We start from the raw sequence: 27194 nt of genomic DNA on the forward strand, positions 1-27194 counted from the left end.
TAATGAATCTTTACAGGAAAATCAATAGGAAACAGGACCCACCAATGTCTTCAGACATGCCAGATGCAGCAGTAAGTGATTTCTCCCTCAACCCTCAAAGCATCTCCACGGAGCAGTTAAACCTGGTCCTTAATGACTCACTGCCTATCACCATCATCATGAGATACAGGGTACACCTGTTTACAGAACGTGATGACTTCTGGGAAAATTTTACAATTCTGTGACTCCTTCAACAGCAGCAATCCTAGACAGCATGCCTTGTCCCTACTTAATTCCTCTGTCAATCTTTTTAATTTAAAAAAATTATAAGCTGGGCATGGCAGTACACACCTTTAATTCCAGCATTGGGAGGTAGAGACTGGAGGAACTTGTTCAGTTCAAGGCAAACCTGGTCTACAGTGTTCTAGGATAGCCAAGGCTATACAGTGAGACAGATCCTGCCTCAAAAACAACAAACAAGATATAAAAAAAAAATCAACAAAAATAAAAAGAAATGTCACTGGAGCTGGAGAGATAGCTTAGTAAAGTGTCCGCCACACAAGCATTAAGACTTGAGTTCAGCCGGGCGGCGGCAGCACATGCCTTTAATCCCAGCACTCGGGAGGCAGAGGCAGGCGGATCTCTGTGAGTTCGAGGCCAGCCTGGGTTACCAAGTGAGTTCCAGGAAAAGGCGCAAAGCTACACAGAGAAACCCTGTCTCGAAAAACCAAAAAAAAAAAAAAAAAAAAAAAAAAGACTTGAGTTCAGATCGCCAGAACCACAGCTGAGGCCAGCAGCACACATCTGTAATTCCCAGATCACCAGAACCAAAGCTGAGGCCAGCAGCACACATCTGTAATTCCCAGATCGCCAGAACCACAGCTGAGGACAGCAGCACACATTTGTAATTGCCAGCACCAGTGAGATGGGAAGAGACACAGCACTTCCGACTCAGAGGTCAGCTAGCTTGGCCTACGTGTGAGACCCCATCTCAAACACAAAGACGGAAGACACCTGAGGACCAACACCTGACGCTGTCTCCTGATTTTCACACACAGCCTTTGAACGTTCGCGTGCACCTCCACGTGCACACACGCAAACAAACATAAAATCGCATAAGATTGCTAGTGGAAACACTAAATGAGCCCCGCAGAGAATGAGGAGTCTGTGCTGGGCGCCGAAGGCCCCAACTGTGCCCACCTGGCTGTGGAGAGACTCAGTGTCATCCACGGGAGCACTGGCCTGTTTCTCAGCACTTCCCCTCTCAGTCTGCACAGTGGCATCTTGTTTCCCAGAGTTCTGCTCCACTGTACTGGTCCCCTGCTCACAGACACTCTTCACAGTCTGGGTTGCTGCTGAAACAGTTTCTGGGGCACACAGGGAATGGTCCACGGTCTGGATTCCTATGTTATTCTGGGTGGGCCTTTCCATCAAGACCTTACACGGTTTTTCCTGGTTAGCACTCAGCCCTTCCAGCAGGTCTGTTTCCATCGCTTCTCCGTGAGGGCTGAACAACCCCTGTGTGGCTTTCTGCTGGGAAACAGAAGAAGCAGAGTCCTCAGAAGCAGCGGCATCCTTGACAGGCCCAGTGGGCCTCACAGGCTGCTCACTCTGCCTGAGCTCTGGAGTACCATCCGGTTTTTCTTTGTCGTCTTCTTGAACACTTGGAAAATGGAGCAAGTTTGCCCTGAAAATGAAACATAAAGACATCACGTATTATGGTTTGAATGCAGGTTATTCCTGAGTCAGTGTGGTGGCACACATCTATAATCCCAGCACCCAGGAAGCTGAGGAGCACAGAACAACCAGGGCTATAATCAATAGTCTCAAACATAAAACAGTAAAAAGAAAGTAATTCCCATTGTGGGAATCCACCAGCCTGGTTTACATCATGACTTCCAAGACAGCCAGGGATACATAAGAGACTGTCTTAAAGAAAAAGGAAAAGATCCGTTAGTCATGAAGTCTCCTTTGGTTTTATGAATGGTTCTATCTAACATTCTTTACTGACTCCCACCACTATGCATAAGGTCTGCTCTCTTCTGAACAGTAATTTAGGAGAAATACAGCCTTCAAAGAAGGAAAGTTGTAGGTGAGAGTCTGGTCTTTCCGGGTCAAAGGCCACTAGGTGATCACAGCAGGTGTCCAGTGCTTCAGTGCAGAGCTCCTCCCAACCACGTCAGAGGACTGTAGAAGAGCGCCTGAGATCCGGCCCAGCTCGGCAGGAGCGTGTCTCCATTTGGGAGCCCGTGTGTCCTAATTAAGTTTCTACTGCGGTGACAAAGACCATGGCCGAAGCAACTTGGGGAGGAAAGGGTTAACTGGCCTACACATTACAGTCCATCATCACAGGAAGCCAGGGCAAGAGATCACAGCAGAAACTGGAGACAGGAACCAAAGCCAGGACCAAAGAAGGAGTGCTGCTTACACGGGCTTGCTCCCCATGACTGGCCCAGCCTGGTGTCCTGTAGAACCCAAGACCCCCATTTAGGAGGGACACCACCCACAGTGAGTGGCCCTTCCACATAACTCACTAATCAAGAAAACGCTGCCACAGACATGCCTACAGGCTAGCTAACGGAGGCAATTCCTCATTTGAGATTCCCTCTTCACAGATATGTCTAGGTTTATGTAAATTGACAAAAACCCAAACAGCACATACTGACTGATTTATTTATCCTTTAAACATTACCTGAATGTTGCCTATAAGCCAAATACCATAGTTTCCAAAGTAACTAGAGATTTTTAAATGTTAATAGTTCTCTAGAATAAGAAACCCAGGCTAAAGCCGGTGGTGGTGGTGGTGGTGGTGGTGGTGGTGGTGGTGGTGGTGGTGCACACCTTTAATCTCAGCACTCAGGAGGCACAGGCAGGCGGATCTCTGAGTTTGAGGTCAGCCTGATCTACAGAGTGAGTTCCAGGACAGCCAGGACTATACAGAGAAACACACAGTCTCAAAATACAAAAAAACAAACAAACAAACAAAAAAAAAAACCAGGGGCTGGAGAGATGGCTCAGAGGTTAAGAGCACTGACTGCTCTTCCAGAGGACCTGAGTTCAGTTCCCAGCAACCACATGGTGGCTCACACCATTTGTAATGAGATCTGATGCCCTCTACTGGCCTGCAGGCTGAACACTCACTGTATACATGATAAATAAATCTTAAAAACAAACAAACAAACAAACTCAGGCTAGCTCTAAGCAGGTTACACATAAATGTGTCTTACCTTTATACCTGAAATGCTTAACTTAAAGCTGGTAGACTACAGGTTGTCTTAGTTTGGTTTCTATTGCTGTGTTAGAACACTGTCCAAAAGCAACTCTGAGTAGGAAGGCATTTATTTGGTTTACAGATTACAGTCCACCATCAAGGGCAGCCAGGGCTGGAACTGAAGCAGAGAGCATGGAAGAATGCTGCTGACTACTGGCCTGGCTTCCTCTGGCCTGCTGATCTACCTTTTTTTTTTTGGTTTTTCAAGACAGGGTTTCTCTGTGTAGTTTTGGTGGTGCCTGTCCTGGAACTCACAGAGATCCACCTGCCTCTGCCTCCCGAGTGCTGGGATTAAAGGCGTGCGCCACCACCGCCCGGCTCATCTACCTTTCTTATACAACCCAGGCCCACCTGCCTAAAAATGGTACAACTCACAAGGCACTGGGTCCTCCAATTACAATTAAGAAATTGCCTCGGCCGGGCGTTGGTGGTGCACGCCTTTAATCCCAGCACTCGGGAGGCAGAGCCAGGGGGATCTCTGTGAGTTCGAGGCCAGCCTGGTCTACAGAGTGAGTTCCAGGACAGCCAGGGCTGTTACACAGAGAAACCCTGTCTCGAAAAACCAAAAAAAAAAAAAAAGAAAGAAATTGCCTCACAGACATGGCCACAGGCCAACCTAATCTGGAAAACTCTTCAGCTGAGATTCCCTTCCCAGGTGACACTAGGTTTGTGTCAAATTGACATCTGAAGCTAATAATACACAGGTGCTTAGGATCTTCACTCTGAACAAAAGAATGGATAGTCTATAAATCAATAAGCTACTGCCATATTAAATAAACATAAATGAATGCAAATAGCCAGAACAAAGGCGAAATAAATCACCAGGTGTGGCAGTTCACACCTGTAATCCCAGCCCTCAGGAAGCTTGAGGCAGGAGGATTGCTGCGACTTTAAGGCCTGCCTGGGCTACTCAGATGAGTTCTAGGTCTACTTGAGACTTTCTAAAGTCTAAAGACTTTCTTAAAAAATTAAATTAAAGAAATCCATTCTGAGCCGACATTCTGGGCTGTCCCAGCCTTTGAAGATTCTATCACGGATCGAAGGGGCTTGGAAACCACACTGTATTGTTAGCACTGTTTTTGGCCAGAGAAAAACAAAGCTTGGAGCCCTCATTCACACAGCAGCTAAGTCTGCCTAGGAGGCCATAAAGGGCCTGTCAGGCTTTCCATGCTCGGGTCATGAGTGAAGAAGAGAACACAATTAGGTTTGCAGGTTTCAGTCACTCAGCACCGTGTACTAGCAGGTGAGGGACATGAACAGCCTCCTACCAAAAAGGAGCATGTTGGTTACTGGAGTCTGTACCCTACTGTCGGGAACATTGGCTGAGTGGGGATACAGGGTCCACTGAGAAAAAGGATAAAACACACTGTCAGGACACACATGAGAAGCAGTTAAATCTTCATGAGATTTATGAATGATCATAAAATGTGAACGTGCTGAGCGCAGCAGATATATAATCACAACCAGCTGCTATAAACAAAGCAATGAAACAACTCACCTTCACATTCACATCTACCCTTTAAGACACTAACACACAAGTCAACAAGCTGCCATGAAGGTCACCAGGCCTCCTTTGCTACCACTGTTTCCCATCCTTAAACAAACTTGCACATTTGACCTCACACCATAGAATGAATCCCTGAGTCTGCATAGCTCATAAACCCTAACCCCCCAGGAAATGGCATCGAGAGGTGTGGCCTTTGGGAAACTATCACATCAAGAAGGTAGAACTGGCCGGGCGGTGGTGGCGCACGCCTTTAATCCCAGCACTCAGGAGGCAGAGGCAGGTGGATCTCTGTGAGTTCGAGGCCAGCCTGGGCTACAGAGTGAGATCTAGGAAAGGCGCAAAGCTACACAGAGAAACCCTGTCTCGGAAAACCAAAGGAAAAAAAAAAAGAAGAAGAAAGAAAGAAGGTAGAACTGTCCTGAAGCATGAGTGCACCTCTAAACACAACCCCAGGAGCTCCTTGCAGGAAACGGCCCTTCTGTGCAACAGGTCTGCCAGCTTTAATCTAAGATTATGGGGACTGTCTTGACCCCACAAATATTAATAAAGAAATTTCTATGGTTCATAAGCTCCCTAGACTACAACAATGTCAACATGGTCAAGGAAACCAAGACACCCCAGAAATTTTGGATTCAGGGCAGAGCCACTGAATAGAATTTTACTTCTAAAGCAAAGTTCTATTTTGTTTGGGAATTTTTTTTCTGCCTCTTGAGTGCTGGGGTGAAATGCATACACCACCATGCCCAGTCAGAACTGTTGATTCTTTAAAAATGGAAAGTAATGGGCCCGGCATGGTAGAGCATACCATCAGTCCTAACAGGGATGGGTGGAATCTGTGTGAGTTTGAGACCAGCCTGGTCTACAGAGTGAGTTCCAGGCCAGCCAGGGCTACACAGTGAGACCCTGTCTCAAAAAACAAAACAAAAAAGGTCAGGGAATGGAGGGTTAATGACTCATTCATTATATTAGTAGTATTAGCAGATTCCTACCAACATCAGAAGTTTGGTTATTTCTCATTCCATGAGCACTGTACTGATGCAAAACTGTAGTCATAAACACTTCATTTTGGTTGACAAGCCTGTGTCAGTCAGTAATCCCTGTGTTCAGGGTAGGGAAATGGTGGAAATATGAGGATCTCTGATCTCCATGGTCAGCAAACTAGCCAATCTGTGAACTCCAGGTTCAGAGACACTGTCTCGAAAGAATAGGGAGGGAAGCTGGAGAGATGTCTCATGGGCTAAGGGTGACTACTGCTCCTGAAGAGAACGTAAGTGTAGCACGCTCCTCAGTCAGCTCACAACCACCTGGAATTCCAGCTCCAGGGGCACTCAACACCTCAGACCTCCATGAGTACTGCACCCTTGTACACATACACAGAATTGAAAATGAAAGAAAGAGGCCAGGCTTGGTGACACGCACACCTTTAATTCCAGCACTGTGAGTTCAATGCCAACCTGGTCTACAGAGTGAGTTCCAGGCCAGTGAAGGCTACATAATGAAACCCTGTCTCAAAAAAAAAACAATAAAAACAAAACTAATTAAAATTTTAAAATATAATAATGAAAGAAAAAACAGGAGGAAAGTGACTGAGGAAGACACACACACACACAATGAATCTTGATCTTTAAAAATAAATAAATAATAAGCTTGATGTGAGGTGCAGTGTAATGCATCTGCGATTCCCACCTACTCAGGAAGCTGAAGCAAGGGCAATGCTTAAGCCCAGAAGCCTGAAGCCAGCCTGGGCCAACAACACGCCACAATACAACCTAACCATAAATAGGTAAGTTGCCAACTTCACAAAACAGTGGCAATCAATACCAGAAATGGAATCAACTATATAATGAATCAATGCAGCTGAAAATACGCCAAGATGTGGTGGCGCACGCCTTTGATCTCATCAGTCAGGATACAGAGGCAGGCGGGTCTCGGTGAGGTCAAGCCCAGCCAGAGCTACTCAATGAAACCTTGTGTCAAAAAATGAAAAAGAAAATGTTTACCTGATTGGTGCAGAGGGAGGATCCGCACTCTGATCTTCATTCTCTTGCTGGGCTTCACAGATACAGCTAAACACGGGCACAGTCTTCTGGGGACTAAAATAACAAATTAAAGAATGCAGCTTGCTAGTTTCAAATGGAAAGTACCTCTGGAGATCACCCTCTGTCTTTAGACAGAGTTCCTCTACATCCCAAACTCCAATCCATTATTACCCCCAAAAGCCAACTCTTGACATGTTTCAAGCTAACACAATAAAAAAAACATTTACATATAGGGACTAAGGTGATGTCTCTGCAGTTAAGAGCACTGGCTGTTCTTCCAAAGGACCCAGTTCCATTCCCAGCACCCATGACAGCTCACACCCATCTCTAACTCCAGTTCCAGGGGATCTGGCGCCCTCTTCTGGCCTCCATGGGCACCAGGTGCACATGTGGTGCACAGAGAGGTAATGTAAACAAAACACCCACACATAGAAACCTTCATGAGGTCACTGGAGGAGAAGTAAAGGAGACTTACTAATACTACAAGGATTAAAGAGAAAAACCCAGGATGCAGAAATCAATAGAACAGACAATCTAGTTCCTTTAGGAGATAATGTGAACAAGGAACAAAAAGGAGGAACAGATGCCATTATTTAAAAAACAAACAAAGCTAAATGTGTATCTGATGTCATTTGTAGATTGGGGATCTTGATTCTAACTAGAAAATATTACAAAACAGGGAATGGAAACATCGAACACTTTACAGCACTAAGAACCACTGTCTGTTTTCTAAAGGATGGTAACAGTATGGTTAATTGTAAAATAAGAATCCTTCTCTTTTAGAGTTAGCATGGAGATATTTACATAAAATGCTATGATGCTGGAATCACCTTGACAATAGCCCACTGGTAGAAGGGGTACTCCAGGACTTTATAACCCATGAAGACCGGCCACTTACAGTAGGGTTGTCCACATTAGACTACTCTCTACTTTGACTACACTTAGTCTCCCCACAGCCAAATGATGGAACACTAAGGTGGCATCAGGCACTGTGACCAGGGTCCAGTGTTTGTCACAAACACTCAAATGCTTCACCTAAATGCAGAGGATGTAACAATTGTTTACAAAACAAATCTTAAACAACTTTTTAAAAATATTTTTGTTCTTAATTTAATTTTACCATTTCATGTACATGGGTGTTTTGCCTTCATGTATGTCTGGGTACCACATGCACACCTGGTGCTCAGAGAAGCCAGTAGAGGCATTTGGTCTCTGGAACTGGACAGTTGTAAACTGCCATGTGGGCTGGGAATCGAACCCATGTCCTCTCCAAGAGAATGCAGTGCTCTTAACCACAGAGACAAGTCTCCATTCCCTTTAAATGACTTCTTAGGATGAACCCAAAGATCAAATATTTTAACATATGGATTTCTTTTTCTTTTTTTCTTTTCTTTTCTTTTTTTTTTTTTTTTTTTTTTTTTTTTGGTTTTTTGAGAAAGGGTTTTTCTGTGTAGCTTTGCGCCTTTCCTGGAACTCGCTCTGTAGACCAGGCTGGCCTCGAACTCACAGAGATCCACCTGCCTCTGCCTCCCGAGTGCTGGGAACAAAGGCGTGTGCCACCACTGCCCGGCTAACATACGGATTTCTTAAGCATAGATATTTACATTGAAAAGTGCCTCACGGCAACACCACCAACCTTCAACTTTTTCCATGGCCCACCAACCTTCGCTACGCTTCCTCTGCATCTCTCCTCCCTATGTTCTCCCCAAAAGTTCAGAAACCCACAGAGGGTCAAACGTAGTCAGCAGGCACCTTATCTTTTTAAAAAACTCAAAATTCTCTTCAATTTATTAAAGATTTGGCAACAGTAAGCTTGAATCCTTCTTTAAAAACGGTCACTTAATTTACTGTAGTATAGTGCAGAACAAAAGCCCTCACACTTAGGCGAGCGCCGTGCCCGGGCTGTAACCCAGCAAACTCACTCAAAGGTGACGGCACTGGCAAAGGCAGAGCACTCTCAAATGGGGCGCTCATCGGCTGTCACCCTCAGCCCTCAACACTCTCACATCCAGTCGGCTTCACCCACAGTGCCCGCCTGTGCTGACCTAAGAATCTCCACTTGTACGTCCACCGCTCGCTAGTTTTCATGCTGGGATGGCTCATGCCAGAACTAACCAAACAGTCCTCTTCTCACAGCCACCAGATGGCAGAGCTTCACCACCAATACCTATGGATCCCGGCATCCTTCACTGAAAGCACGGCAGCATTCGTGACAAAGCAAAACCAGCTCAACATAGTAGTGAATTTGGCAAGGAAAGGCAAAATGTCCTGAGGCTTTAGCGGAGTACAGACCCAGGAGGACAGTGTGTCTAGAGCCCTATCTTTTGGTCCTTTGTCTTCTCACCTCAGCCATCACAGAAAAAGAAAAGGGCACTCACGTGAATGGTGGGAAAACCACCAGGTATTTTTAACATTAAGGAGGACAAAAGTTTTGTTAGCCATAAAATTACGAGGAAAGCCTACAATATTCAATGCATTGCTGACCACTTTATGCTGGATTTTGAGTGTTTTCGTGTGTTGCAAGTCATCTTCCTCTCTTTAAGCAGTACCTCTGTATTAAACTCCTCTAAATAACAACGAGCCCTGGTTACCTGGCAACAGGCTCAGCAACAGCAGCAGATCCATTTTCTCTCTCAGCAGTAGCGGGCTCTGGACAAAAACAAAAGCAACGAGAGAAAGGAAAGAGAAGCAGAATTCAGTCAGCACCGAGTCTAAAGCCTCTCTGCTGCACCGGCAACAAAAGACCGACATAAAGAAAGCCAGCCATTAGCAGAAAGGACATGCTTCAGCGGCCCGAGTTCTTCCCATCTCTACCATTTATTTTTACTTCAAATTTCCTATAGAAAACATGTCTACTTAGCCAGAACTGCAATCTGTAATATCTGTAATGAAAATTAAACCACCTGAATTACAACTCACCTCCCCATACAAGAAATTTAAAATTCACATGAGAAAATACAAAAGGAAACCTAAAAATACATTTTTTTTAAAATGTTAGAATTTTTTTTTGAGACAGCATCTCTCTTATGCAGACTAGGCTAGCCTCAAACTCAGAGACCCACATGACTCTGCTTTTCCCAAGAGCTGGGGTTAAAGGTATGCGTGTGCTAAAACTTTATTTAAAAAACAAAACAAAACAAAAACTTGAATAAACTACATGACAAGCTAAGTGTAGCATGATACACCCTTGTATTCTCAACATTTGGGAGACTCAAGCAGAAAGATCTCAAGTTCAAGGCCAGCATGAACTACACAGTAATTCTAGGACAGCCTGGGCTACATAGTGAAACTCTTTCTCAAAATAAATAAATAATAATGAAGTGTATAGGAAAATATTTTAAGTTAATGTATAAATTCAACAGTTCATTTTTAGAAACATTCACATGTAAAAGGCACCCAAGACCTTGCCAAGAGGCTTTAAGATCACTGGTTGTTCTGGCAGACAACCTAGGTTCAGTTCCCAACACTCACATGGTAGCTCACAACCATCTGTAACTCCAGCCCCAGGGGATCTGATGTCCTCTTCTGACCTTCACAGGCTCTGGGCAAATCCATGGTGCACATGCACACATGCAGGCAAAATATTCATACACATAAAAACAAAGTAAGTTTAAAAATGTTTTCAAGGGCAGGTATCTGAAAGAGGACACTTCCCACAAAAGAGCCAGCAAGAAGAACACAGCATTTTCTTACTGGCAGTACTGTCAAAGGATTAAACTGGGCCCATTTCTTTTGCAATTTATTCCAGTCTCAGAAAAAAAAAAAAAAATTGTTTTAAAATTTTTTTGAAACATTCACAAAGCACTCACGACTTAGCATGTGTTCAACAGTCTGTCCAGTTGACTAGTCAGAGCCTTGTTCAGGAAAACAAAGGTGTTAGAGCCAGGCTCCTGAGCTCAGGCAGCCTAGGGGTAAAATGCTTTGTCATTCTGAATCGAAGTTGCCTCATTTGTACCAGAAAAACACAGAGCAACTTCACAAGCTGCTCTGAGGATGAAATGATGTCACTGTCTGTGACCCGGCCTGAGATTACCTTCCTAGTAGTAAGCAAATAAAATGGGAGGCACTGTTACCAGTGTGACTGAGCCGCCGCTTCCTTGGAGCTCCATCTAGGTCTCCCAGTTGGAATGCTAACATGTTCCCACCCATTCTCTCCTCTCTCCCCCTCCCACCTTCTCAGCTCAGAATGGCCATGAGTTTGTAATCCTCCTGTTCCAGTATCCCAAACGCCAACATCAGCATCTCTCTCTTGATAAGCCCTTATTTAACCTCAAAGACAACAATAAAGGTGAAATCAAGTAATACTTTCATTCTCATTGACAGTCTAAGTTCAAATCCATATGCCCTGTGTTCTGTCTGGTCTAGAGAATGGTCTATGACAGTCAGGCCCTCAGTTTCAAATAAGTGAGTTTATTAAATATACAGCAAGAGAAATAAAAATAGTGGAGAGCAGCAGGTAAAAAAACACCATCAACCAGGTGCTGAAAACATCTGGCAGAAATCAGCTGGGGCAGTCCTGTTGAGGCAGCTAACTAAGGTTCCCCTGAGTGCTCAGGACAGAGCAGTGCATTCTCTCATGAAGAGCCTGCCTCTTCTCTTTCCCACTGCGGGCACTTTTATACCCTGGGGTGAGCAATGGCACACTCATCTCCTAGCTCTTCCGAAGGCTACACTGTTTATAAGACCTTAGCTGCTTGCTCTTTTCCTTTCTCCCTGTTACATGCATAGGGTGGGGCCAGCTGCCCCAGGACAGGGGTTTTGGAAGACATGACATAAGCATGTTTGGATCTGCACTGGGAGAGGGGTGACTCTGCTTCCAGAACCAGCTTCCCAGTGAGCTCAAACAGTATATGACAATTTCCTAAGATAAAATACAATACACCCTGAGAAACCAGAATTAGTTTTACAACAGAATGCCAACATCAAATTCCAGGCTACCCTATCTGTGTGACTGTGAAACTGATAATGCTCAATGTTACTGTTTCCTCACCTGCAAAATGAGGGCAATAATGGGACCCATTTCCTATGTATGAGATTTAACGGGTGTACTTGTATGGCCTGTGTATACACGAGCTCAGAATCACTAGCTAAAATTGGTCTCACAAAGGCCCCCTTACACAGTCCAAATCTACTAGGTCTTTGAACCACCCTTCCTGACTCCTTCAGCACCTAAGTCTTAATTAACTCATCCCTTCATCTTTAACCTATCCCTCACTTTTTGTTGTTATTGCTGCTGTTTTTCGAGACAGGGTTTCTCTGTGTAGCCCTGGCTGTCCTGGAACTCATTCTGTAGACCAACCAGGCTGGTGGAACTCAGAGACCCATCTACCTCCGCCTCCTGAGTGCTGGGGTTAAAGGCATGTGCCACCACTGCCCAGCTTCTACCCCTCACTTTGAAAAAGCAATTTAACAGGGGCTGGAGAAATGGCTCAGCGGTTAAGAGCACTGGCTGTTCTTCCAGAGAACTGAGTTCAATTCCCAGCAACCACATGGTAGCTCACAATCACCTAATGAGATCTGGTGCCTTCTTCTGGCATGCAGGCAGAACACTGTATACATAATAAATAAATAAATCTTTAAAAAAGAAAAAAGGCAATTTAACTACATTTTTATGTCTTCATGTCACAGTGTGAGTGTGGAGGTCAGAGGACAACTCTGAAGTCAGTTCTCTTCCACATGGGTCCCAGGCTGGAACTCAGGTTGTCAGGGTTGGTGACAGGTGTCTTTATCTGCCACCATCCCCCTGTTTTGGAGCCTCCCTTTCAGTCTATAAACTTGCCCAGGCCTCTCCAGCCCAAAAGTATCCAATCTTTCATCAACCCTTCCTCTTCTCTGGCTTCTCCTCATTCCTCTCCTCCCCACACAAACTTTCAACAGCGGGGGGTTTGCTGTCTCCACTTGGCCCCCCTCCTCCTCAGTTTCTCACCCCGGTATAGCTCCCATCCCCCCACTACATGGCTACAAACTCGCACACTCCAACTTCTCTGGTTTGATTTTCCGATGATGATTTGCTAACTGTTAGCAGCCCACAGATGAAACGTTTATCAGCACTACACTCTCTGAAGCAGGCAATGGTCGGGCCGCGTTTCCTCATCTGTGGTGTAGACATCTCATCTCTCTGTGCACAGGCTGGAGTCCAGCCTGTGCTCATAAGCTCATCCTTGTGCTGTTTCGGGGCTCCAGCTGTCTTTACTTTCTCAGTTTGCAGGACTCCCAGGCACCAACCATATCCCTAAACTAACATATCCCACTGGACCTCGGCTCCATCACCTGACACTGTCATTTCCTGTAACTCTTCTCCAGCCTTCCACGGCTTAATCCTACTTTCCAAGTTCCCTTTCTGTTTCTTTTCAAACTCTTTTATAAGAATTATTTCGGCCAGGTGGCAGTGGCACACACCTTTAATCCCAGCACTCAGGAGGCAGAGCCAAGCAGATCTCTGTGAGTTCGAAGCCAGTCTGGTCTATAGAGTGAGATCTAGGACAGGCACCAAAAACTACACGGAGCCGGGCGGTGGTGGCGCACGCCTTTAATCCCAGCACTCGGGAGGCAGAGGCACGGAGGATCTCTGTGAGTTCGAGGCCAGCCTGGGCTACCAAGTGAGTTCCAGGAAAGGAGCAAAGCTACACAGAGAAACCCTGTCTCAAAAAAAACCAAAAAAAAAAAAAAAAAAAAAAAAACTACACGGAGAAACACCGTCTCAAAAAACCAAAAAAATAAAAATAACAACCAAAAGAAAAAAGAATTATTTCAGGGACGGGGGGCTGAAGAGTTCCAGCAGTTAAGAGCACTTGTTCTTTCAGAGGACCCAGGTTTGATTCCCAACACCCATATGGCAGCTCACAACCATCTATAATACAAGTCCCAGGGGATCTGACACCCTCTTTAACTACACTAAGCAACTTGCATGTCATTTGGAAAAGTGTCAACATAAATGTATAATGTAAATCCACAATCCTACTCTCCACTCTCTTCTGGACTCTTATTTAAATTAATTATGTATATGGCGATGAGATGTGTACACCCATGAGAACAGGGCTCATAGAGGCCAGACTGTCATATCCCCATGGATCTGGAATTATAGGTGTCTGTGAGCCCCCAGTGTGGGTGCTGGGAAGAGAACTTGGGCCCTCTGCAAAAGCAGTAATGATCTTAACCACTGAGCCATTTCTGAAGCCCTCAACTCTTCCTGAATGCGAAAAACCATTACTCAATCCTAGAGAGGTACAAGCAACGAACACTGTAAAATAATTGAATACCTCATCTTCAGTAACGTGACAGGGACCCGCCAAAAGCCAAAGATGAAATCTGAGAATAAGGCTTTACAAATACATTTACAATGATAGAAGTATCCATCATTAGAAAGAGAAGATAATTAGTACTTCCTAGATAACCTGGAGTAACTAAGCACGCAATAATAACATAAAATAAAACTTACTTTCCAGGCTAAACTGCAAAGACTCTTCACTGGCCTCTGTCTCGGGACTAACCAATTTCATTTTCAGACACAGTTTTCCGTCCATTTCTGGGGCAGACTCAGAATCTCCTTTTTCACTCCCAAGTAGAGGTTCATTGATCTCCACCATACTTTCAGACATGACATCACTGGTTGCTACGGTGCTTTCTGGATAGTTGCTAATCCCTGAAAGAAGGGGGGCAGGGAGGAAGAAAGAAAAACACTAAAATACAAACATGAATACCAGCAATTTGAAAGGATCAATTTGCCTGGCTCCGCCACTCTGCAGGATTAAATAGGGTCCCTAGGATAGATCCTGTTACATTATTGACAACTACCAACTAGTATTGACACCTGGTCTTAAGAGGAGCAACAGGATTCAGTTCCACTTCTGCATCTGGACAAAGGATGCTGCATGAGCCCTCAGCCAACCCACATCTGCCAGCATCAGGCATAGGTAGCAGGACACTCCAGGCGGCATGACTGTTACCTCCCAGCACTGACTAGAGAAAACAAATAGGTTAATGTAGACATCTACCTGCCGCTCCAAGGAAAAAGGAGCTAAGTTTTCTTGCCCTGTCAAGCAGCAGACTGGTCAGCCAGCGACTGAGCACAGCACTTCTCTATACTTCCTGTCTCTTCCTTGCATAACAACTCCTTATCCCAGCTTAGCTCTCCAGTTCTACCAGTGACCGGACAAGCTGTCCACTCTTCCCCTCCTTCCCTCACCCTCTCTGTCCTCTTAGCGGCTCTCATCTCCTGGCAGTAAAATCACACCCTGCTTTCCAAACCGAACATCGGCCTTCTCGGCCAGGCCCACTCCTCAGATCTAAAAGTATCACTTGCATAAAGAATGGTATCTTAGAAGGTCTTTAAGTAGCTTTTATTTTAATGCCTTAAGTATCTTTTTTATAAATCACTCACCAATAGGAGTACTATGTCTGTTGGGATCCAATTTTAGGTGCCCAATATAAGGTGGGGTCGCGCCAGTCAATGGTGGGATAATATCACCTTCTTTAGGTAAAGTGAAATGAAATGGGGTTTCTGAAATAAACAAACAAAAATGAAAACACAATGAAAAAAAACACACCAAAGTGTACATTGCACAAAAATGAGAAACTACAGAAAAACACGTCAGTTGTTCTTTTCCCAGATTCTTATTCCTGTCACCTTCACCAGCCATCCAAACCAACTCCCTGCTGCTAGAAAAACAGCGCTCTGCAGCCACCAACAGCCCTGCCAAGACAGCACCAGAGGACAGGCAAACAAGGAACTGGCCTGAGCAACACTGGGTCACCATCTACTTCCAAAACACTGTAGCTAGACACCGTAGCAACGCACATCTGGATACTTTTGAGTCTAGACAGTACAATTTAGTAAATGCAAGCCAGGAGGTTCCTTTCTTAGCTCTGCATTCTACAGGACTCCCAAAGCAAAGTGTGATGTTAGTCTGCTCTGAAAAGGGACAAAGGACCTCATGGGCCAAAAAAGGCTTTAAATTAGTCACTGGTTCTAACAATCAGATCTGAGGCTTTCCTTCAACTGTTCTAAACAGCACTCATTCTAAATGCTAAAAACAGAGTGACAATATTCAAAACTCACTTTCTGCATCATAGTAAATCCCGTAAAGCATCCCCGTGCATATTGAGTTGGTTGCTATTAAATTATTACGAACACTAAAAACTTCTGAAGACATAAAAGTACTTTTTGGCTGGGTGTGGCAGCACACACCTTCACTCCCAGGCAGAGGCAGGCAGATGGTCACTCAAACTTAACAGTCAGTGTCTTACTGTGGAAACTGTTTGTTGGTGCAAGATTCCTTTGCACAATACTAGGTACAACTTACTAAAAACAATTTAAGACCATCTCATTTCATCAACATAAGAGAGACTTGAAGTGTTTTCAGGCCCTGGGGCAGCAATACCACTACCTACCTATCGGGTCTTCAGTGCCTCAGCCCTGGACGGCACAGCCTAGCAGTCCATCATTTTCTCTACCAAAGTAGCCCTCTTCTCCAGCTCCAGGTCTTCGGACAGTGTAACCAGAGATAAACTGGATTAACATGGCCTTCAACAAACTGGCTTCTGGTCAAAATCCTTTGAGGTTTTCAACACAAGGAAAATTCCTACCTCTTCCGGCTAGAGAGACAGTTCAAGCAGTCAAGAGCACCTTGCAGAGGATCCACATTTGGTTCCCAGAACCACATAGCAGCGCACTATCATCCATAACTCCAGCTGCAAGGGCTCTGACGCCTCTTTGTCTTCTGTGGGCACCAAGCATGCACATGGTACACATACATACATGCAGGCAAAACACTCATCTACAGAAAATAAGTCTAACAATAGTTTTAAATCCTAACTCTTTAGTCAGCACGCAGTTAACTGGGAGCAACCAGGTCTCCAATCTTTCTTAATTATTCAGGCTCAATCCTCCAAATGCTTTCCCATTTCTCTGTACTTAGCCAGCCATCTCAAAAATGCCATTGATAGATTACCACCAAATTCTGCAAAATCATGTCATATTTTATCCTTTTAAGTTCACTGGAACTTTCCATATTTCAGTTCTCTCCTGTTACGCCCATTGTTTATCAAATCTTCTCTCCGTCACCAGATTGTCACAGGCTACCCCACTGCTGTCAGCAGATCAGCAAGTGTCACACACAGAGGCAAAGGACACTACACCAGCTGTCAAAGCACCTGTGCAGCATGTGTGGACTATTTCCAAGAAGGTCACAGGATCCACCACTTCAAAGCAACACTCAAAACTCTTTATAGTTGGGGGCCGACAGGGTCTCCCCAGTAGTCCCAATGGGCTTGTCATTTGGTATGTAAACCAGGATGACCTTCGACATACATCATTCCTCCCAGCCGGGCAGTGGTGGCGCACGCCTTTAATCCCAGCACTCGGGAGGTAGAGGCAGGTGGATCTCTGTGAGTTCGAGGCCAGCCTGGTCTCCAAAGCGAGTTCCTGGAAAGGCACAAAGCTACACAGAGAAACCCTGTCTCAAAAAACCAAAACCAAAACCAAAAACAAAACAAAACAAAAAATACATCATTCCTCCTGTCACTGCCCCCCAAGTGCTAGACAGACACGAGTCACCACGGTCACCCTAAAAAACTTCTCCAGTGGGAACTGAAGTTTACTTTTCATTTTTTTTCTTGAGAATCTCACAAATGATAGAAACAGAGAGAGTTTATTAAAGAAAAAAAAAATCGCCCCCAAGAATGGGAGAGTGCTAGTGAGTCAGGACAGGCCTGAAACTCAAACGCCCCGATCTTTCAAGACTCAACACAAGGAAGGTCTCCCCTAACTGGACTATATTGTAAAGCTGCTGTGAGATGTTCTGTATGGCAAATGTGTTGCTCTGATTGGTCAATAAATAAAATATTGATTGGCCAGTGGCTAGGCAGTAAGTATAGGCAGGACTGAGAGAGAGGAGAAAAGAAAGAACAGGAAGGCAGAAGGAGTCACTGCCAGCCGCCACCATGACAAGCAGCATGTGAAGATACCAGTAAGCCACAAGCCACGTGGCAAGGTATAGATTTATAGAAATGGACTAATTTAAGATATAAGAACAGTTAGCAAGAAGCCTGCCACGGCCATACAGTTTGTATGCAATATAAGTCTCTGTGTTTACTTGGTTAGGTCTGAGCGGCTGTGGGACTGGCGGGTGACAGATTTGTCCTGACTGTGGGCAAGGCAGGAAAACTCTAGCTATATCAAGTAGCTAACCTCTTCACATGTGATTAAAAGAACTGCTCACATCTTACAACTGATGGAAAGCTATCTAACTAAAAACATAAGGTGGAGTATGGCAGGGCATGCCTGTTATCCCAGCACTCAGGAAGCTTAGGTATGAGGATTGCCCTAAGTTTGAGGCTAGCCTGGGCTACAGAGTAAGTACTCGGCCAGCCAGGGCTAAAATAATACGACTCTGTGTCAAATAAAAAAAGAAATTTTTATACTGTGATGCTATGTATTAATAATCTATGAGTTAGACCAAAAAAAAAAAAAAAAAAAAAAAAAAAAAGGCCAGCCTGGTCTACAGATCGAGTTTCAGGACAATCAGGGCTGTTACACAGAGAAACCCAGTCTCAAAAAACAAAAACAGAAAACAAACAAAAAAAAAAACAAAAAAAAATCTATGAGTTGGTTTGTAACATAACTACCAGGTAGGATGACATTCCATCAAGCAAACCAACAAAGGTTACAGCTACATCTTAAACACAGACCTAGTGTCTCTGGTCATTAGTAACCTATGAATGTAACCACCTTAGCTTTTTACACCACCAGCTAGCAGGAATCTGTTAACGCAGCTGGAGCTTTCAAACACCGCCTTGTCGGAGATCCCCTCCACAGACAGGTGTGGGGAGGGGCTGCCACCACAACAGTGACCGGCGACCGTAAGGGCAGGGACTCAGACTGGCGGCCTCTCTCCACTCTTCCCTACTCTCTCCCACCTACCCCGCCCCCTTTGCAGTCCCAATCTACCTTTCTGTGAACAACTTGAGTGTGTTTTCATACTTTAGCACGTATTTTTTTTTTTAAATCACTAAAACTATTAAGGCTGAGGTGTAGTAGCTCAGCAGGTCAAGGCGAAGCCACCTCGTTCCCAGCACCACATACTCTTCTTGATGCATTCAAGCAGTGTCAGAACATGGAAGTGGAGACAGGGGGATCACAAGTCCAGTGTCAGCCTCAGCTACAGGAGTCCAAGGCCAGCCTGGGCTATAAGAGACCTTGTTTTTAAAAACAACAAAAGGTCTACAAGCCGGGTGGGCAGAGCCGTGACTGAAGTCAACAGCACAGCTGCTTTGGGGTTACAGAGACCCTGTCACAAAAAAAGACAAACAGAAGGAAACACAACAAAGGAGGCAAAGAAAAAATATCTAAAGGAAAAAAACAAGTGTCCTAATTTTGGTAAGAAATCTGACAAACTTAGTTTGGGCCAGCCTGGTACAAGAGTGAGCTCCAGGACAGCCAGAGCTATGGAGTAAGACCCTGTCTCAAAAAGAAAAGAAAACGAAACAGAAAAAGCGAGATCCAGGAGAGAACTCAATTGTTTATTTCATTGTGTGTTTTGCAGTACTAGAAACTGAACCTTCATGCCTTAGATACACTGGTCAAGTACTCCAACATTATGCCCATCCCCAACTCATTCTGTTTGTTTGTTTGTTTGTTTATTTTTGAATTAATGTCTCACATAGCCCAGGATAGCTCACTTACTCGCTGGCTTGATTAAAATTGAACATTACATTTCATTTGCTTGTGTGCACATATTGGGGAGGGAGTGCCTCGAATGTGCCACAGCACATATATGGAGGGCAAGAGCAACTTAGAGGAAATTGGTTGTCTCCTTTTACCACGTGGGTCCCCAGGATGGAACTCAGATCACTGGGCTTGGAATGTAGGCACCTTTACCTACTAAACCATCTTACCAGCCCATTATTTATTTAATTTTTGAGACAGAATCCCATGAAGTCCAGGCTCGCCTCAAACTGCCTCTGCAGCCAAGTATGACCTTGGCCTTTGGATCTCCTGTCTCCACCTCCTAGGTGCTGGGATTACAGATGTAACCACCACACCAAAGTGAACCCAGAGCTTCATGGTGGGCAGGCTCTACCAATAAGCTACTTTCCCAGCCCTCATTCTGTCTTTTGAAACTGAAGAATCATTAACTTTTCACATTCCTCTTCTGTTAATCCTCCTAAGTCTTAGCAATTAAACAACTGTATTCTATGTTAATGTTTGTTTTGCAATAAGGGGATCAAACTAAGGCCTTAGAAAATCAAGGCAAGCTCCCTACCAATTAGCTACACCTCCAACTCATCCATAAGCTATATTTTATGGGTTTTTTGTTTGTTTGTTTGTTTGTTTGTTGTTTGTTTTTTTGGGTTTTGTTGTTGTTGTTGTTTCTTGAGACAGGGTTTCTCTGTGTAGCTTTGGAGACTATCTTGGAACTTGCTCTGTAGACCAGGCTGGCCTCGAACTCACAGAGCTCCGCCTGCCTCTGCCTTCTAAGTGCTGGGATAAAAGGTGTGCGCCACTACCACCCAGCATAAGCTATATTTTAAACATATAATAGTTCTTCTGTTTCTTTTGCATCCGAACCTATTATTCTTCATGTTCTAATTTTCTTTTTCTAAATATTTGTTTTTAATTCCCATCCCCAGTCATGGATGCAGACTCCAGCTGCTCTGAGGGTGGCGGGCCATGTCACTGTTTCTTCTGAGCTGGATACTAGACTGTCTTAGTCCCAGAGGCTTTTTCTTTTTCTTTTCTAATAATGTACTTATTTTTATTTTATGTACAATGGTGTTTTGCCTGAATGTATGTTGGTCTGAGGGTGTCAGATCTTGGGAGTTACAGGCAGTTGTTAGCTGCCATGTGGGTGCTGGGAATTGAACCCTGGTCCTCTGGGAAAGCAGTGCTCTCAACCTCTGAGCCATCTCTCCAGCCCCCCATAGGCTTTTTCATACATGGTCTATGACATTAACAAATCAGGCCTATCCTTAACTACAATTCCTCAATCATTTTTTTTTTTTTTAAGATGTGTGTGTGTGCGCGTGTGTATGGGTGTTGTGCCTCATATATGTCTGTGCACCATGTGTGGGGTCTGGTGTCTGCAGAGGCCAGAAAAGGGCATCAGATCCCCTAAAGCTAGAGTTACAGGGGTTTGTAGGTATGGGAAACCAAACTCTGGTCTTCTAGAAGAGCAGCAAGCATCCTCAACCACTGAGCCATGTCTCCAGCTCTAACTTAATTTCTTAAGCTTTCAGAAATACAATTTTCCAACCATCATTTTCGTTGCTTTTTTTTTTCTGTTAATAAATTGCTGCATAGATGTGCGACAAATACATATATGCAGGCAAAACAGCCATACACGTATAAACTGTTTTTTTAAGACAACTAGATTGTCTTTCTTCCCTTTTCCTTCCCTCCCCGCCCCTCCAGTGCCGGACACTGAATTCAAGGCTCACCACCAAGCTACATCCCAACCCTAAAGGAGGATCACCTCCTAAGAAGGAAAGGAGGAGCCCACTCTCAGGATGCCTCCCTGCTGCAGGGGGCAGTCCCCGACTTCTCAAGCAAATGGAGGAGGGGCAGGGAAAAGGAAAGAGGAGGGAAGGAGAAGGGACTGCGGGAGAGGGAAAGAGGAAGTCAGAGGAAGGGAAGGAGTTAAGGGAAAAGGGAAGGAGGGGAGTGGAAGGGAAGGGGAGGGGTTAGGAGAGGAAGAAAGGGTGGGGTGGGGGGAGAGGCAAGGAAGAGAGAAACAATAATTTTCCATCATTTCAGTAATCCAGACTAATATTAGTAAAATAAATTTTAATATGGCAGTGTCTGTGACAAAAAAAAATAATTCATCCTGGCAACTAACTGCATAAGCTGTTATAGTACTCAGAAGAATAGTATCCAAGAATACTATTGCCATAACAACTAATATTTCAGTACCTTGGAATAATCTTTTGCATACGACTATAAAAAGTAATTAAAAGGTATTCCTGGCAGGCAGGGTGGCAGGCAGCCATGGAGACAGGAAAAGAGAACATTCGAAGGCATGGTACTATAAACCTTGTCAAAAGCCCATGACCAGGGAGATGGCAGCCACAGCTGGGGACCTGTTATGTTCGCTGCCAAGCTGTCAATAGGTGTATGTTGCTCTCAACTGTGGTCAGAAAAGCTACTTTTTGCAATGGGCAACAGTTACGGCAGTCTCCTGTCTAGTCCAAGTCACAGGTAGAAGGGAGCGTGAGTGTTCAGCTGGCATGAATCATCTCCATCAACCTCCCCAATCCAAGGCTCTGCAGCAGGACAGGCGGAAGGAACGTAAAGGCTGGGGGATGAGGGGAGAGCTGGGAAATGCTGACCTCTGCACACGCCGTGGCTGTGACACACATCAACTCATGGCACCTGCGGTTACCTGCACTGGCCCTACACAAGATCAAGCCAATCAAAATCCCAACACAAATGGGGAAGAGACCATTAGCAGTTGATGGTTGCTGAGGAGGGCTCTGCTGCGGATATAGCCACAGGTAGGTTACACATGTTCCACTGGATGCCTTACAACTATGCACACACGGGTAACACTGATTGGACTGGGGAGGGGAGGTTAGTAACATACCAATAAAAGAAGGCCATGAAGTTGGGAGAGTAATGGGGTCAGGAGCACCAGAAGATGTTTGGAGGAAGGTAATGGTGGATGGATAAAATCAAAATACATTGTATAAATCTATGAAATTTCCAAATAATAAATTTAAAATATTGTTTTAAAATGAAATTGTTAAATATCAGGAAAAAGAAAATGTGAGGCTAGTCTGGACTGTAAAAATGAAACCTTGAACCAAAAAAGACAAAGATAAGGTAGGTAGGTAGACAGAGAGAGACAGAGACAGAGACAGAGACAGACAGACGGATAAGACAGATAGAAAAAGAAAGAAGGCCAGGTGGTGGTGGTACACACTTTTAATCCTGCACTCGGGAGGCAGAGGCAGGCGAATCTCTGCGAGTTCGAGGCCAGCCTGGTCTACAGAGTGAGATCCAGGAAAGGTGCAAAGCTACACAGAGAAATTCTCTCAAAAAAAAAAAAAAAAAGACAAAAACAAAAGAAAGAAAGAGAGAGAGACAGAGAGAGAGGGAGGGAAGGAGGAAGGAAAGGAGGAAAGGAGGGAGGGAGGGAGGGAAGGAGGGAGGAAGGGAGAGAAGGAGGAAGGGAGGGAAGGAGGGAGGGAGGGAGGGAGGCAGGAACCACTGTACTGTGGACCCCCACACACACATGAGCTATGTTAGTAGAGCTCACTGGTATAGCACCTGTGTAGCTCCCGTGAGGCTAACCATGGGGTGGCAGGGGAGCCTCAAGGGCAGGACCTAAGTAGAAAAAAATAAACTGGTACAATTCCTAATTGCACATATTGACTACTCCTGAATTACGGTGCTGATAAATCTCAAATGCCCTCTGGTCATACAAATAATTACAACTATGAAATGAAACTACAACCACCAATCTCAAAATTTCCCAAGTATTATCCCCTCAGAGTAATGCTAACACAGTGTGATCCACGCGGGAACATGGCTGGATAGCTCAAAATGAATCTGCCATCACTCACCACTAGAACTTTCACAGAAACTTTGGGAGGCGCAGGCAGGGGCCTTCACAAGCTGCCCGGACGCTCCCTCTGACCCCAGCTGCTTGGCATCAGCCCCTTGCGCATCTACGGGCACTGGGCTCTCTTTCTCCTGAAGCTGGGGCTGCTGCATCTCCTGGTCGGGTCTGGGAGGTTCGTCTCTCCCTGAAGGCAAAGGAGGCTGTGGAGAGTCTTCCTCTACGGAGCCCTTTCCCATGCTCTCTGCGTTCACATCTTGGTCACACTCTTCCTTCTTTTCCTCCACAGTATTGACCGTGTTTTCAGCGCAAGGATCCATCTCTGGAGCCACATCCTCCCAGGACTGGGAATCTGAGCATTTGTCCACTCCCTCCAAAGGTTCGCAGGGAACATCAACTCTTGGCGAGGGCTCCTTCACGTCAACAATAACAACACTGGAGTCCTCGGAAGTGGCTTCTTCCCAGGTTTCTGGCTCCTTCTGCTCTAACTCCTGGTCATGTACTGGCAGCTTCTGAGGGGAGTCAACACTAATCATACTAGTTTCAACTTCCATAGCTTCTGGACATTCCTCTTTGGGGAGTTCCTTCTGAAGACACAATGCCTGGGACTGAGTTTCAGTCAGAGAAAGATGCAGTGGGATACTTTCCATCGTCTCTTCCTTGGGCTCCTCTCTGTGACTTCCACAGGGAGTCTCGGGGACTTCTTCTACCTCAGATCCCGAAAACCCCTCCTCTGGGTGCTGTTCTTTAGTCTCCATCGCTTCCTCCTGATCCAGGACACTAGAAAGTGCCTCGGACCGAGTAGCTGGAGACGGGACCGCCTGACTTCCGGAATCACAAGTGAGATCAATGCAAACATCTTCAGCAACAGTTTCTTCTCTGCCTTTACTCTCGGCGGCGGCAGCTACAACACCAAGGTCCCCAAGGTCACCTCTGTTCTCTGTGTCACCCCCTTTTGTCTTGTCACCGTTCTGATTCATCTCTACTCGGTCATCTCGTGCTAGATTCATTGGGATAGTATCACTTTCAGCAGGAAGTTTAGAATTGGTAACTGGAGACAACGGTTCAGTATCCTCAATCTGTGTGTTTTCTCCATCTCCCTCAATCCTGGGAGAACCCACGCTCTCCTCCATCTTTGAGGACTGACTGTAGTCACTTGTAGAAAGCATCAGTTTGCAAGACTCCCCTGTCAAGGAGAGCCCAAGGTCGGCAGTGAAATTCTTTGGTTCACTCTCTGAAGTCTTAGAACACTCAACCATCAAAGATGAGCTCTGCAGATCGCCGCCTTTCTTCCCATCATCTGATCGTTCTTCCAAACTTGGTGATGGAATGAAAATGTCCTAAGGAAGGATAAAGAAGTCAAGCTATCAGTTGTCCATATCATGTTTCTTTTATATCTAACCTTTGGATTCACCTACATTTCTAAATCAATTATTCAAAAATTAAAGAACTCTAGCTAGGCTGTAATTCCAGAACACCAAACCTCACGACCTGTCTTTCAACTACACGAGTCACTCTGTTCAGTGTCTTTCTTATACAAATCTTTGGCAAAAAAAATAAGCATAGTCCAAAACAAAAACCTAAAAGTACAAGCTTATAAAGCACAAGAATATTCAAACTTAACTTCGCCATCAAGCTTCCAAAATCATGTCATATATACTGGACGCCTGCTATGTTTACAGAACCATCTCCAATCTCACAAAGCAGGACTATGTATTCATTCCGCTTTACACACCACTATGTACATTCCATAAGGCAGGTGTTAAAATGCAGATACAAGAGCATCAGTCACAGAGAAATGTGATTAAAACCACGATGAAATGCCACTATATGCCACAAAACTGGCTAAGGTTTTTCTAAAACCTCAAAACCAAGCACCAACAACTATGTGGAACAACTAAGTCGGCAGGCACTGCTGGGAAGGAAAGGAAAGAGCAGCCACGGCAGTGCGGCGCCTCCTAACGTTAACCGTGCGCTTACATGCCTCCCGGGTGCTGTGTGCGCGGCGGGCTGCTGTCTGACTAGCGCAGCTGGTGAAGCGTGCTTGCCTAACTTACACCAAGTCGGCCACACCTTTAACCCCAGCACTCCAGAGGCAGAGGCAGGAGAATCTCTGTGAGTTTTGAGGTCTACAAAGAAAGTGCCAGGACAGCTAGGACTACATAGAGAAGCCTTGTCTCTGAAAAACCCACCACCAACAGCAAAAGATTCAAAACCTACACAAGCCCTAGGCACCGTGGAACATGTCAGTAATCCCAGAGCTTGGGAGACAGAGGAGATGAGACTGCTGTAATTCTAGGTCAGCTTGATCTATATAGTGAGTTTCAGGCCATCCAGGGATACAAAGGAGGATCCTATCTTAATATGCACATGCACATACTAGGCTGAGGCATGCATCTTTAATCTCAGCACTTGGAAGGAAAAGACAGGTGGATCTCTATGGGTTCAAGACCAGCCTAGTCTACATAGTGAGATCCAGGCCAGCCAAGACCACACAGTAAGAATTTGTCTCAAAAAAACAAAAAAAATAAGGTGCGTGCGTACGTGTGCACATGAATTCGTACACAGCCTTCTTCCTAACACAAACACCATTATTTGGAGGTCAGCGGACAACTTCTGAGAATCAATTCTCTCTTTCCACTGCTGCTCCATTGTGTCATCCATGGTGACCAAACTCAGGCTCTCAGGCTTCTGTAGCAAATACCCGCCAACCACCAAGCCATCCTCATGCCCCAGTTTCTGTTTTTCTTTTCTTTTTCTTTGAAGGGGTGGGGGTAGGGTAAGGGTTAAAATAGGAACTCAGTGTAGCCCAGGCTGGCCTTCCTGCCTTCCAGCCTGCTCTTCCTGCCTCTACCACCCATGTGCTGTAATTATAGGCATGGGCCTCCATGCTTTGCTTTTTTTTTTTTTTTTTTTTTTTTAAAAAAGATTTATTTATTTATTATGTATACAGTATGTATGACTACAGGCCAGAAGAGGGCACCAGATCTCATTACAGATGGTTGTGAGCCACCATGTGGTTGCTGGGAATTGAACTCAGGACCTCTGGAAGACCAGCCAGTGCTCTTAACCTCTGAGCCATCTCTCCAGCCCTCCATGCTTTGCTTTAAATCAACCCATTTATTTATTCGGTTGGTTGGTTGGTTGGTTGGTTTTTCAAGACAGGGTTTCTCTGTGTAGCTTTGGAGTTTATCCTGGAACTCACTTTGTAGACCAGGCTGGCCTCAAACTCACAGAGATCCGTTGGCCTCTGCTTCCTGAGTGCTGGGATTAAAGGAGTGCACCACCATCACTACCACTAAGCTCAACATCCATTTTAGTTATTTCTGAAACCCTGATAAGCAATGGTAAAAGCATTTTTTAACATGCATAATTCTCAAGATAAAGTGAAAGGTAATTATGAGGCCAAATAAGAGAACGCCAAGAAGTTACCAGGGTAATACAAACACACCACACCAATTCCCCCCTCCCAAAGGACTTGGCAGTAGCATCAGATAATTCTAAAAGTGATGGTAAGGGTGCTGCTAGAGCAGGAGGAGGGCCGCCTGGACGTCTATTTCAGAAGCAGTTCAACTCCCATACCCTCTTTCCTTGCCCCGCCTCTACCCGAGAAAATAAAACACAATGCCCTGGACTGGAGGACAGGAGGCACAGGCACGGGAGTCCCACCCTGAAGACAGACTGATGGAACCCATCCCTGTGTCTCGCCGCCTTCACTCCAAACCTTCCTCCTCCAAAGGACTTCTGGACAATAACAACCAGCCCTGACCCAGCACACAGGGAATTAGACTTTTCTGGGGAATATGACCAAGCCAAGATGACCAGGATTCTAACACTAGGGC

General features: G+C 45.1%; 1 protein-coding gene across 7 annotated transcripts in view; it reads right to left on the reverse strand.

Moving 5' to 3' along the window:
• The window catches only part of Tp53bp1 (tumor protein p53 binding protein 1), a 93556-nt gene that overhangs the window by 18933 nt on the left and 47429 nt on the right, over window positions 1–27194 (reverse strand). For 5 of the 7 annotated variants that reach the window (XM_028878699.2, XM_028878702.2, XM_028878700.2 and 2 more), the window contains 6 exons: window positions 23357–24692; window positions 15177–15296; window positions 14235–14438; window positions 9388–9445; window positions 6758–6850; window positions 1180–1666 (listed from right to left, as the gene is read on the reverse strand). In XM_028878699.2, coding sequence (XP_028734532.1) covers window positions 1180–1666; window positions 6758–6850; window positions 9388–9445; window positions 14235–14438; window positions 15177–15296; window positions 23357–24692 — 2298 coding nt within the window. Of the gene's footprint in view, window positions 1–1179; window positions 1667–6757; window positions 6851–9387; window positions 9446–14234; window positions 14439–14606; window positions 14732–15176; window positions 15297–23356; window positions 24693–27194 lie in introns of those variants that run through there. The other 2 variants (XM_028878701.2, XM_028878704.2) reach the window with 2 other exon arrangements.

This window comes from Peromyscus leucopus, chromosome 4 (assembly GCF_004664715.2).
Source record: "Peromyscus leucopus breed LL Stock chromosome 4, UCI_PerLeu_2.1, whole genome shotgun sequence".
Taxonomy (NCBI): Eukaryota; Metazoa; Chordata; class Mammalia; order Rodentia; family Cricetidae; genus Peromyscus; species Peromyscus leucopus.